Raw genomic sequence first — 14,784 nt, 5'->3', positions numbered from 1 at the left:
GTTATTTGTGAGTGGTCCATGATAAAGATATCATAACTTAAGCAACATTAAACTGTTTTATATAGACACCAAACTGTCACTCAAAATATTCATAATATAAGAGAAGGACAAAAAAAGACAAAATTAAAAAAATAAATACAAGATTTCAAAATTTTCAGATAAAAAGTTCAATCTAGAAAATTGGAATTCAGGGGAATTAAGCCAGACATTGTTAATTTATAAATAAAGGTAGTATTTCCAGGCTTTAATGGTTGCTTTTCTTGGCTATCATCTTTCACAATGCAAGCACTAATTTAGTTCAGTCAAAACACCCACAAGAATACCAAATGGTGGTAGCTCAGTTGGCGCATGGGAGCTAAGCAAGTGGGGGTGAGAACATGTGTTCGAATCTCTCCAATACCACCTTTGGGAGGGGTTTAAAGCCTTAATCCTGGATCCACCACCAATCAGATTAGTTGCGAAGCAATGAACCGATTGAAATATTTCCAAAACACCCACCAGAATGAAATTTATGAACCTGAGGTGTTACTTAAAATAAAGTAAGCTCACCGCATTCTGTTAAAGCAAATACTTCACATTATAACCAAGTTTTCTTAGGCATTTTAATCTGGAAAATATATACCAAAATCTTGGAAGATGAATTGAATTTATATGAGTCCAAATTTAGAAAACACCAAATGCAGTATGTCATCACAACCATACCAACAAAGATTTCTAAATCATGATCACTCAGATTTTGTCATTACGCGAAAATAAGTAACCCTATTTTCAAATTTAACAATAGACAAAGAGCATAAAGAAATAAAGGCCATATATATAAATTGGAATAATCAATTTCCTTAACAATTGTTTCTTCACCACTCCGTACCTAACTGAGCACATAGTTTTATCACATATACGACATACCAACCAAGCTAAGGCTCATGATCCTCAGATGCAGCACAAACAAATAAATTACTACAAGCGCAACATACAAATGACACGATTCTCAAATGATTGAATAAAAAGTGGAGATGCTCACCAGCAAAAATAGGATTATGTTGAAGATTGGACTTTCACCCAAGGAGTTCTGTCACCAAGAGAGGGGTGGGTAGTTCGTCGCTGCCTTTGTCGGTGTCTGGTAAAACCCCAATTAGAGAGTATTTCTACAGTTTCCACTGCCTTCATCGGTGTCTGGATTGTGGAACAATTTAGGGATGGTGATTAATAGCGAAAAAAGAATGAAAACTCCAATCAGAGAGCAACTTAAATGATTTTAATTGTTTAAGCATGGAACAATGACGTTTTGGCCGCCGTTGTAGATAACATTAGGCGCAATTATTGTAGAAATATTTGGTGCAGTTATTGTAGAAATATTATTCCCTTTATTTTTATACATTTAGCTAATGTTATTCTTTTATTTTTATGCACTAGTTACCTTTACGAGGATTTAATTAAAAAATCATAAATTATGCAAACTGTTAGAGGGTGTTTGGTATGGGTTTTTTGATTGGAATGATGGGCAAGTGGGGTTGGTATTAAATTTTCACCATGTTTGGTATGAAGATATGGAAGTAATTCCTAGGTAAAAAATATCCCGAGGATTTGAGTTTTTAACTAAAACGCGGATAAAAAAAATCCTTCTTTACATATGGATTTATTTTTTCGTTGATTGCGGACTGTGAGTGAAATTTTTTGGGACTAAACGCCCTCTTGAAGGTTATCAAAATTCAACATGACTGAACCAACAAGCTAATGGGAATGCGACCACTCGTTCAAGTTCGTAACTTTTTCAAAAACCCAAATTCACAAACCAGAAAAGAGAATAAAAATAGTGGTTGATCACATCATACAGTGATGGGTCATGTATGCCGAAGGGCTCTAGACATATACTGCAGGAGTCCTCAGAAGAGTCGTCGAAAGCTACAGAAGACGATGAAGCTGAAAAGGATGGAATGTGTGACACAGACGGAGGAGGGGAAAATGAAGAGAAGGATGTCAAATTTGCCATGGTTAGCTGCACAGTGGTTTGGAGTTGCTGGGTCTCGTCAGCAAACGAGATGCCCTTCTTTTCACACGGTGTGGAAGGCAACCGGAAACGGCTGGCTAATGTGTTTTTGCGGTGCGGATGAGATCTCTGGCAGCCACAACACCGGTTACAGGGACAGAGCTAACCAGAATTTTCATAAATAACTTTTCCAACATACTGAGATGGACCAAGTACTAAAACAACGTTTAACAATAGACGTACAAAATTCAAAAAGGATGGGTAATTTGGTAAATTTAATTAACATTCCTATCAATATTTTACCATCAACTAAACATAGTATCAGTAAAATTAACCCTACTTTCCCGACAATATTTTGGTCTACCAAACACCTTTTTAATACTTTTCTCTGAAAAATAGTTTCCTACCATATTCTTAGAAACATTTTTCCCTGGTATAAAAAAATATCTCTTATACCAAACACCTCCTTAAAATAAAAAATATATTAGTGTCATTTTCTGTTACACATAGAAATAATATTTTCCATTCACTTATAACATTTAATACCATTGACTTTCTTCATATTATTATAAGTAATATTTTTTTAATATATCAACAGTACGTATATCAATTGAACAAATAATTCAGTAGCCCAAATGCCCAATACCTCGACCCAATCAATAACAGTTCCGAATTTTAAATTACTGTGTCTGCATAGAATAGATAAAATAGACTGATATAATATCTTATTCTATACGTGATAAGAGATACTCCGTTGGTTAAATTAAATCAAGTAGAACCTTACCTTGACCTCTCCGAGGGATGACAGTCAATGTAAACATATCAATGTGTCTCTGAACTGAGAAACAAAGTGATGTCGTTGAAAACATTAGCAACCTCCCCTCTTTCCGGGATCACCGTTTTGGTCCTTCTCGTTGCTCTTCTTCTCAGATTTTCCATCAAATTCGACACTGCACAGGTCAGTGCTAACCCGCAAAATAAATAAATAAACAAATATATCAATAAAAGTAATTTTTTATTTTATTTTTTTTAGGGTTTTTGAGATTTTTATTAGCGCTGGTTCAATTAGGTGATAAAAGATCCTATGTTTCTCTCTCTTTTAATGGAAGTATCTGACCTATTGAACTAAGTCATATATTGATCATTAAGTCAACGATTTTGACTCTGCATTTTGTTTGTTTCTAGAGATTGTTCAGTGCTGAAGAACTTGCATTGTTCAATGGAACTGATGAACGGTTGCCAATTTTTCTAGGAATTCTTGGGTATTCCTCTCTCTTCCTCTCTCTGTTGTATGTCAAATTTTATGCATCTTTGAGAACGGGAAAGTTAATTGCAAAATTGTGTTCCTTCATTTGCAGGCAATGGCTTTAGATTCTTAACTCTAATATAGATGTCTTTTATTTTTTGTGATAGATCTGTGTTTGATGTAACGAAGGGGAAATCTCATTATGGTTCAGGAGGGGGCTACAATCATTTTGCTGGAAGGCATGTTTCTTGAATCCTTTCCTCATCCAACATGTTTTGTTTGTGTTTGGGATCACATGAAATGTTTCTGTTTCAACTTATATTGACACCTTTTTTTTTTTTTTTTTGGGCATGAATTCAGGGATGCTTCTCGCGCATTTGTCTCTGGAAATTTCACAGGTAAAAGAGTTATGTGGGTTGTTTGGATTGGTGTTTCTTAATGAGTGAATTAACCATTGTCAAAAGTAAGCAAAAATAAAAATGCATCCTTTTATGTTTTGTGGAAATAGCAAGGACCTCTTCTACTGTGTTTCTTGTTCATTTGGAAGTTTAACTTGAAAGTAATGGCATTTTTTTCTCAATGTTTCCATTATTATAAGTTTTATAGTGTTATTCCAAATGTTTATTATTATTATTATTATTAATTTTTTTTGTGTGTGTTATAAACCAGCTAGTGATGTTTAGGTTGATTTACCCTTCTTTTACATATTCATTCATTCATTCTAAGAAAGTGAAACATTAGAAGAGGTAAAAGTATGAAGGGGGGTTGTAGGTTTTCTTGTTTGGGTATGGCTTATATCAGATATTAAGAAGGCAAGTAATTTCAAATGTCAATTTGACTTCGCTGTTACAGAATGAAAGGCTATAACTATAAGCACTGGCAGATTCATTGATAATTGTTTAGTCTGAGCAAACATGCACTTTTATGTGATCAACTACATATTTATTTCTTGTATTGTAGATTGCCTTATTTTTCTTCTTCTTTTTTGTATTTACTTTTCTTCCTTTTTCAAACTTTCTTCAATTATCTCTTGCATTATAGACAAAATTGTTATAAGTCTCAAGAATTACTTTCTTCATATCTAATTAGAAAATTATCTTCCTACAAGAAAATTAGTGATACTGGGTCAACCAGAAAAGATGATGACCGCATTTTCACTGTTGACAGTTGAGAGAATTTATAATGTTCTAAATTTTGGGTGATAAAAAACTGATTTATAATCACCCAAACCAAAGTAACTATTTTCAATTTTGTTTTTTTTTAATATTCACTTTGTTTCTTATGGTTTTGATTTTGCAAAGCCTGATCAGATCTGTTTTGTTTATGGTTTTGCAGTTTTATTTGTTTCAAATTTATATAATATTGTAGACAAAATTGATTGAATATCTCACATGTTCTCAATGTTTTCAATTGCAATTGATACATTGTTTGATATAGAATAATTAAATACTAGATAACTAAATGGAAGCAATGTATGTGCTTGGCCTTTCTTCTTTCTTGAATTCTAATCAGAGTTCTCAGTTTTTGATTTGATTGTAGGTTTTCTTTGGGATATTTCAAAATGATGATCTTTTAGTTGTTTATATCATATATTGAATTTATATTTCAACATCCTTAATGGTCATCTACTTCTATTCACTGTAAAAAGGGTATAACTACTTTTTTTTTTATAGTAAAAAGAAGCTTTATTGATGAAAATGAAGATCGTTAGATAAATGAGTACATGGAATGCTTTAAAATATGAGAGGGAGGAAGTAGAAGAGAAAAGGTTGACAAAAATAAAATTAGGTCAACAACAGCTTGTAATTTCTTTAAAAATAAAAATAAAAATCGAAAGGCCGTGCGTAGACCTTGTGTTGAACAGATGGCAATGCCTTAAAGACTGTTATATTATGGAAGTATCAAATCTTTTCCTGCTATTGCTGCTCCAATAGACAATATTTTCTTTAATCATTCTAATATGTCTTTTTAATTCTTTATATTCCTTTTTGCTGATTATGTAGGAGATGGTCTCACTGACTCATTGCGTGGACTATCTAGCACTGAGGTTATAATTGATTTAATTTGTTTAGTTCTTATTAACCTTGTTTCCTTAAAGATTCCCAAAATTCATTTTCTGTTGTTGCATTTGATTTTAAAATACTTTTCTAGTCATTTAAATTTGGAATCAGTCTCTTGGCCCAACTACCTTAGAATATTTTGTACAAGTGTAGGTTTCTTGTTTTACTCTTCGTCTCATTGAATTTATAACTTTCAATTTTTTTTTTGAATTAGTCGTACTTAAAAATAGATATAACATTTTGTTTACAAGCGTAAACCTTACCCCTAAATTAAACTGTGCTTGCAGGTGAAGAGTGTGGTTGAATGGAGGGGTTTCTACTTTAAAACTTATAAGTGAGTCATATTTCTTGCAATCTTTTATTTTGTTTTAACTTTAAATAGCTTATTAAAGACACGAATGTTTTGGAATGCATCCATTTTAGATTTATATTTTTAAAATTGATCCCCTCCCTTCAAATTGATGGACTTCTTAAGTTTCTAAACTTTGGACTCCATAAGGCTTGTTAGACTTCTGGATTTATAGCATAACTTTTTATCTTTGATTAGTTTTGATGGTTTTCTTAAGGATATGGTTGAGAAACCTTTATACCAGCGTTTGTTCTGCATCTATTTTTGCACTTTTCTGTTACTGTTTCTTTGTGGAATTCGTCCTTTGGCATCTCTGGATGTTGGCTATGTCCTAGGTCTTTTGGACCAGTTTTTGACGATCAATTTTGCTGGTATTGGTAGAATCAAAGAACTTGAAATTTTGTGGCAATGTGCTGTCTATGCTAAACCTTCGTGCATATGGTTGGAGCATAATTCTTGTAGCTTTAAGGAGAGCTCAATGAGTAAGAAGCTTCTTGTTTTTAAGTTGGTTTTTAAGTTGTTTAAAAGAGACTTTTATATCCTAGGAAGCATAAGACTATGCATGTGTATAGTCAATTATAGTCTCTAGAAATTGGGATTTTCTTTTTCGTTGAGAGTCCCTTCTTGTTTTACTTGATTCTATTCAGTTCTCTGCCAATCCAGATAGGATAGTCTAAAATTTTGGACTCGTAGGGAGCTTTTTTTCTTGTAAATCCTTCCAATTTCTAACTCAACCTAAAACATCAGAAATCCTTTTATAAACCTATTTGGAAGTTCAAAGCAGCCTTTAAAGCCAAACCCTTAGTCTGGATTGTGGTGCTTAATAGGAAGTATCAGATGACTTGTTACTTACTTATTTACTACTTATTAGTTCGCAGACCTTGCTCTATCCTTCGTGCTGATTTATGTGTTCTGTATAGTTCTAGTTTGGAAACAATTGAGCACTATGCACTGTGAGACAGCTTCTCTTCTCTTATGAAAAATTTTGTTTCGGGCTTTTGGTGAGTGCTGGTTCTGTCCTTCTACAGTTCTACATTTTGAACAGTTTTGGTTAGTTACATATGAAGGCATTGGCAAAAAGGAAGCAAATATTTTGTAGCACCGTGCAATTTATCCAATTCTTTGGTGCATTTGGTTGGTGCCAATTGCTGGCATATTGAAGGGGATCTCTCTGTCCCTCAACTTGTTATAGGATAAGACTGTGTGTATGGCCTTTCTCTGTTGTTCTGCTGATGGCTGTTTCAAGGGCTTTTCCATTTCATTTATGCATGGAGATTTGGCAGCTTCACTGCATTTTTCCTTATTCTCTGATAGGAACTTGGATTAGAAACACAACACAGAACCAGAAATATAGTGTATTCTTTTTTTTCTTTTTCTTTTTCCTGGTATAAATCATCCGGTATCCAGTAGACAACGGGCGCTGACTAACCCGAATTCAAGCCAAGTAGGACCGCAAAGGCAGCAAAACTCTTCCTATCAAGTTTTATCGTATAGCAGCGTACTCAGGACTTGAACTCGAAACCACTGGTTAAGCTGGAACAACTCCCCACCAATTGATTCACGTTCTTGGTGGAAGAGTATATTCTTCTCTCTTCAACTGATATCAGGGAGATATCAGAATCAGTGAGGTCTAATATTCATTCTCCTCTCTTCTTATTCCATTCCACTACCTGATTCTGTCCTCTATCCCCACCTGCCACATAAGCAGGTTGTTACAAAACAAACCCACAGCATGCTGATCACACAAATTTCCCCCATGCCCCCATAGACCCCCAATCCTCTGCTGCTATTCCCTTTTTTGTTGCTGTATACCTTAGTTATTGGACAGTGCCTACCATTCTCTTATATATTATTACTTCGTCTTTTTTATATGTTTTGGAAGATTTTTATCTTGCTAATGATGTACTTCCCTATTTTACTAATAAAATTTCTTTTAACATTAGTGTCTAGAATTAGCTTTACCTATTTTAACTGCATATCTTATAAATGTCTAACATGTAATCTTTTTATTACTTTTATAACTGAATTTATGCTATTTGATAAGTTATCAACATCACCTTTCTTCCAAATTAATTGGGGTCGGTACTTGATGAATCCATATAAAGACATGAACAAATTAAGAAAAGTTAAATAATATATAAGAAAATATGTAGGAAATCAGGATTCAAATATTTCCGTTTTTTATTTCCTATTAATTAGGATTGATTATGATTGATTGATTAGGATTGATTAGTCATCGCTGAGTCATTCTTAGCGACCCTTTCTTGTATAAATACTCCTTATGTAATTTATTCAAAGAAATACAAATTTTTTTAAAATATAATACGTATATATAATATGTTACAGCTCTGGATTGCTCACGCTAAGGAATTTCTCTGCCCAAAGGAAAAAGAAGCAAAAGATGGGAAATTGAAGGAGAATGTCAATTTTATTGATGAGAAAAACAAGAACATACAAGAGGAAAATCCTTTTCACAAGGGGCGCTCCCCTTCAACTGAGAAACTCTCAGCCAACTTAATGTTTATCAAAAGCTATCCATCAATCAAGTGTACCTCCTTTATATACTACCTAGGCTTTTCACATAAGCCCCTAACCAACTAGCTACCTAACTAACACATCTAACTGATCCTATACAACAATTACTAACTTTTTTGGCATTCTGATTGTTGCTTGGATATATTCCTTCAAGAATATACCTCCAATCCTTTATATCAAGTACAAGTAGTAACAAAATAAAACTGAAAAATTCTATCACTCCACAATGCTAGCTGCTAATAGCTTTCCTCCGATTCCCTTTTTTCTCTAATATTCAGATTCGGGAGTATACCTCATTATTATGGTAGAGTTTATGTTGATTATTCTATTGATGAGATCTTAGCTATGGAGTGTATTTCAATTTTGATAATTTAATCATGGATTGGAATCAATTATCTTTTTTGGTATTTATACAATTTTCTTTGAAGCATGTTTACATGTATTGTAATCAATTTTGATGGTTTTGTCTAAATAATTTATAACTTTGTCCTCGTGTATTATAGACAACAATGGTTTATTTTTCTAGACCTGCTTTTACACGCCCTGTATTTGTTTTCTTTTCATTGAATAGCCAGCTACTTATGTCATTAATATGTTTTCACTTTCCAGAAATGTCTTAGGTTTAGGAAATTATTTTACACTAGCTTCTGCATGACACAGCATATAATTTAAATGTTTACCAGAATTTTTTATCCTTGTTTGTGTAGGTATGTTGGCAAGCTAGTTGGTCGATACTACGATAGTCAAGGGAATCCTACTAAATATTTGAAAGGGGTTGAAGCGAAGGCTGCCAGAGGTGCACAGCTTCTAGAAAAGCAGAAAATTGAAGAGGCTAAACAACCTTCTTGCAATTCAAGATGGAGTCAAGATGAGGGTGGTGAGGTACACACAGCTGTCATTATTTGAGACCAGTTTATCTTTATTTTATTAACTGGTGTTATTTCTCCCAATAACAATTACATACATGATAGATCAAGTTCAGGTTGGTGGTCCCTTATGGTTATTTTATTACTTTATTATTATTTTATTTTTTTTGGTTCAAGGTTATCCGATTACTATTTAAGTTGCTAATTTTTTACATACAAACTATATTTGATTAGCAAATCAAATAATATGGAAAACAAATGAAGTATTGCAGTAAACTAGATGAAATAGGATGAAAATTTTATGCAGAAATTACATGGAAGTGATAAAGTTGATCAGCTTTGACTGTACTAGAAACTAGAATGAACCTAATATGCTAAGGATTAAAAACGAAATGTATGACATGCTAAATTTGTGCCATGTTGCACCCATGTTCTTGTGGAAACAGCAACTTCAAGAAGTATCTATACTATAGATAAACTTGATTGCTAATGTAGCAGGTTTGTACTATTGAAAAAAGGGTAGCTGTGCTGGCTGGGATTAAGCTTCTATAAATAACTGGCTTTCCCACTTTGGGGTGGGACAAAGACAAATTTGTTACAACTGAAATTGTTAACATTTTTTCTTATAAACGTTTCATCCTAGTCACATTAATGCAAATTCTTTAATAATTATTGACTCAGGTTTGTCACTTTTGGTCAGGTGTGGTGTGATGTTGGCTACCCTAGGTTGGTTCAGAGGCCAGTTGAAATTGCTTTGACTGGCAAGATGAGTAAGCGTTGTGCTTGCTTTGAAGATTCTCAGTTGGGCCAAACTGGCTTAGAGCTATATGAAGGGTGTGATTACCATGCTAACAGGTGCAAAGCTTAATCCTGAATCTAACACCAATAGGGCATTTTTGAGGAATATGCATGTACCTGTGTGCTTGAATTTGTATATTAAAAGCTTAATTTAGTGAAGCTGGTAATTGTGTAGTTACCTTGTTACTTTTATTAGGATGGTTGATTTTTGCTATTTTTAATCTAACAACCACTTTTCTTTGTCAATCAAATTTAAAATTTTAGTGTGCGCTTTGCCTGCTTTTTATACTACAATAGCCTCCTCACACCAGTTCATCAACTTCCTTTGTAACCAGAAAGGCAAAATGTGTGTCTATCCTTGTATATTTTATAGTTTTTTATTTTTTTAAAAAATATGATCTTTCTTTAATAGGAAATAAATAGATAAAATGAGAAAAAAGTATTATTGCTTTTCGTGCATAAATTTTTTTTCTGCCACTCACATAAAAGTGAGTGGTTTGAATTATTAAGAAGAGTGAGAGAAAAAAAAAGTTAATGAGATATAACGAGATTTATTTACTTTTATGTGATGTAGCAAAAAAAACAAAATCTTCAGTAAAAATAGAAATATTAAACCGTAGACAAATTCCTTAAATCATGTTTGGAATCATCGCACAATAGAATTATTTTGATTCAATTTGAATGGATAAACCTTCCCATGTTTGAAATTTATTGGGAAAAAAAGGATTTGATTTGATTTACAAATCAATCTTCATGTTTAAAATATAATGAAGACGAGTTACCTGTATTTATTTGATAATATTACTTCATCGCCCTTACTTATATGATTAAATTAATAATGGTAAAATTGTTAATTTTAATAAACAAGGAAGGCTATGCCCAGAAACAAGATTTACAAATATAAAAAAATGTTAATTTAAATTGAATTTCTATTGAAACAGTACTTTGCCTTTGAATTTCTAGTCAAGTGCTACTCATCATCCATGCATTTAGGGTAAAACAGAATTAATAAATTAAAAATATTTAATAATATATTTCATTTTCTAATTTGAATTCATTATGTTTTTTCAATCTAATTATATATATTAATATTTGCAACAATGTATCAAACAAATATAATTTGAGGCTTAATCGGGTTTTTTCATATGAATCACATTTGATTAAGTTTTAGATGAAATGCTGCAAAGCATAAGGAAAGAAAATTCATGAATCGAGTCTGCACCCGTAGGAACTTAAATTCATTCAAATCCAAGAAAATATATCAAGTACAGAAAAGAGTTTGCAAAAGTGAAGAGTTGATTTAAGGTACTGATACAAGCGGGAAGTGATAAAGGAAACCAAAGTTGATCAAAGCATGATGATGTATGATTATACAAAGTAGTCATCCTTATTTCCGAAATGTTATCAAACACATGGAAAATTAAGTATTATTATAAGCAATGGCGGACTCAGAAAATATTATTTATGTCCGCACATTTGAAAAAAAAAATTAAAGAAAATTTCAAATGCATTAAGGGATAGGATATTGTAATAATCAAGTAGTGTTACTACCAATCAATTTCACCGTTAGACCGGTTATGCTGATCCAACGGTAATATTTATTTCTATCTTTGTATGGTTATGATTCTCCATATTTAATACTTTATATTTATTTCCATCTTTGTATAATTATGATTTCCTATATTTAATGCTTTCACTTTAAATATGGGGGATCATAACCATACAAAGATGAAAATAAATATAACCGTTGGATCCACATAATCGATCCAACGGTAAAATTGATTGGTATTAATATTGATAACACTACTTGATTGTTACAATATCCTTTGTCATACAGAGATTAAAAAACAAAAAATTATAAATAAGAAAAAAAAAACTTCACCTTAACATAAAATATTATTCCCAACACTTGTTTTTAATCAAGCTGATTTGTTGTATGACATCATAAAATATACAATAAAACATACGACATCTCATTCCATCCTACCTTATTCCATTCATTTTCATTTCATTTCTAATTGTATAACAAAACTTAATCTAACCAACATCATACTATACTAAAAAAAAAAATATTTAGAAGTTCCTGTCCGCACAGTGACCATCTAAGTCCGCCATTGATTATAAGGATTAGTCAAAGCTATATATATATATATATATATATATATATATATATATATAAGGACTAGTGAACAAACCCAAATCTTCATCTCAAATCTCTAAAATGCAATTAAGAAGATTTAATTGCTCTTCCATTCGTTCTCATCCTTCACGACCAAAACCATAGCTGCTTCTGACAAGTAAACTGAAACAGATAAAACTTCATATGCTTTATGTGAATATAAACATTCATTGAAGTTAACTTCTTACAGGGTTTTTTTGCACATGCACACCAACATGATTGTTTGATGAAAGTTTCCTCCACGAGATCTATGGTTGGAGGAGATTCCTTGCACTTTGCCTATAAAGCTTTAACGTTTGCAAATTACACATACAGCTTGAACTTTAAGCAATTGGCAATATTTTTTATCGAAATTATTACTATGTTTGGAACAACTATACTCTTTAATGCTAAGAAGTATTTAAGGTGGGAAAATAAAATAAAGTTAGTCCCAATAGTCTAAATAAACAATTGGTACCAATAAGTTCACTCGATTTAAATTTTCGACCTTATAGTTTTTTTTTTTAATATTCCTCTTTATATTTTAATTTATTTGGATTTTGGTCCTTACCACTAAATATTGGTTCTTATGTTTTTCACTCATTTGAATCTTAGTCCTGATAGTTTCAATTTGGGATATTATTGTTTGTTAATTTACATGAATGATTAATCCTTATAATTTCTAATTAGTAAGGTTTTGTACCTGAGGGTTCAAAAGCTAAATAAGTTAAATTCTAAAGATTGATTTCCAAAAGAGATAATTATAAGCACCAAAATCTAAGTTGGTTGAAATTATAGGGGCTAATTGTTTACTTTAATCTTAAAATGCAAACATAATGATCTGTTTAATATAAAAGAGTTGAAAGAATTTGTGAACTGCTAAATATTTAACATTCAAGTGATTAAATTGCAAAAAATTAAAATTTCAGGAGGTAATTTTCCCAAGGTTTAAAATTAAAAAGGTAATTTGAAATTTGACCAAAAAAGAAAGCAAAGGAGTCATTTTAGCAAATGAAATACACCTTTCAATATCTTAATCTTTGAGTGTATGGTTCACTTTAGAAAATCCAAGTGCAAATGGTACATGATTCACGAGAAAACCCAAAAAGTAAATTCTTGATATTTATAGTTTGTTCCAAAAGTGTTTGTAATTCATTAAATTTTACTAGTTATAGATTTTTATCTAGGAGCTAGCATTTCGATAAATTGTAGAAGTTTTCCATTTTATCAATTGTTATCTAAAACCCATCGTATTATTTATTTAAATTAGGAAAAAACTATTCTTATGCTACATATGATAAATTTCTCTCCTACACACTCTTCGATAACTGTGTCACCTTTTTTTTCTTTTTTCTTTTTTCAGGTGGTGGAGCCCACAAGTTTATTTCTATGACATGAGATAACTTATCTCTTTTAATATGAGATTAATAAAACCCTTTAAATTAACTTATTTTCAAAAATATTTAATGTAAAAAAGTCATTTTTTCTTAAAATTAATCAAAACCAAATATATAGTTAGTCACTAAAGCAATCATTGATACTAATTACTACCATTAAAGGGGAAAAAGAATTCTCATGTTATAATAGAATTCTTTCTTCTACTAGTGATACATCGAAATATGTACAAAGCTTTTTTTTATTTTTGTTTTTTAATGGGAGGTGGAACCCATCACATTTTGTGTCTATAGCAGGAGAAAAAATTCTCCTACAACACGAGAAAAGAGGGACCCACCATTAAAACTGGGTTTCTTGATATGTACAAACCTGTTTGTAACCATTGAACTAAGAACCAAATACCATTTTAACTCCTATAACTTTGTCTAATAACCTCGTATTAAAAAATAAAAAATGAAAAATCTTAACCATGGGCTACACATTTTTCTTACACTCCTTTCCATGTAACCCATTAATTGTTTTCTTTTTATTTATTTAAAAGCAAAAGTGATACTTACAACCTCTTTTCCTTTACCACATCTTACAACCACATTTATTGTCATTAGATCAAAATCAAATCAATAGTTGAAAAATGACATCAAATGAACGATTGATTTAATTTTAATTCAACCATAATAAAAGTGATTGTAAGATATTGGCAATATAATGTAACATCCCGGGTGCTGATGAAGGGGACGTAATCTCCGATGCAAAAGAGATGAGGTACAGACAATGAGCGGCTCCTAAAAAGCATGAGTGTTGGGTTGTATTACCAGCTGTCATGCCCAATGTCTGGAGTCCAGACCCGCTAAGGTAGAAGGGCTATGACTTTCAGCATGAGAAATGCATGAATGAATCAAATCAACACCTGAACAAGATTTAAAGACTGTGCAGATATGAAACTCTACAATTGAAGATGACTTACAAGAATCAATAAGTACTACATATACTGACAAGATGCATCTACTTTTCAATAGCCCATAATAGAATAACTTCATAGTTAAACGTGATTGACTTTGAGTAATTCTGGAAAAAGTGACCTCCTGAAAAGTTTCTCAGGAAGTATATGAACGAAGACAAAGCACGCTAAAAAATCTTGTGTTAGTTTATAGTGACAGTCATTGCTCCCAAAAATCGCCATGTGTTACATATAACTTCCCTCTTATTAAAATTCTCAAATTCTAGAAGTACAATTGAAGTTTCATCCAGACCTAACAAATCCAGTAAAGAGAAAATGGTGGTCAAGTATCACCACAAATCCATCTACATATCAAAATGATAAAACACAAATTTTTATTGACTTGGCATGGTCATGTTAAAAGTCATTCCAAAGGAGAATCACCTTTTTATG

At 31.9% G+C, this 14,784-nt stretch overlaps 1 protein-coding gene across 1 annotated transcript; it reads left to right on the top strand.

Annotated features, from left to right (window-relative positions):
* The first annotated feature begins 2,735 nt into the window (after nt 1–2,735).
* Nucleotides 2,736–10,115, top strand: LOC133299936 (membrane-associated progesterone-binding protein 4). Its single transcript, XM_061499428.1, has 8 exons — nt 2,736–2,945; nt 3,173–3,249; nt 3,401–3,472; nt 3,594–3,631; nt 5,237–5,280; nt 5,581–5,627; nt 8,885–9,059; nt 9,744–10,115. The coding sequence occupies exons 1-8, from the start codon at nt 2,841–2,843 to the stop codon at nt 9,909–9,911; spliced, it is 726 nt and encodes a 241-aa protein (XP_061355412.1). The 5' UTR covers nt 2,736–2,840; the 3' UTR covers nt 9,912–10,115.
* Nucleotides 10,116–14,784: the final 4,669 nt, after the last annotated feature.

The sequence above is a fragment of the Gastrolobium bilobum genome, unplaced genomic scaffold (assembly GCF_033153095.1).
Source record: "Gastrolobium bilobum isolate Gb01-03AN ecotype WA unplaced genomic scaffold, APGP_CSIRO_Gbil_v1 utg6164, whole genome shotgun sequence".
Lineage (NCBI taxonomy): Eukaryota > Viridiplantae > Streptophyta > Magnoliopsida > Fabales > Fabaceae > Gastrolobium > Gastrolobium bilobum.
Note: the sequence above shows the minus strand (reverse complement) of the source record. Positions and strands in the feature narration are given on the sequence as shown.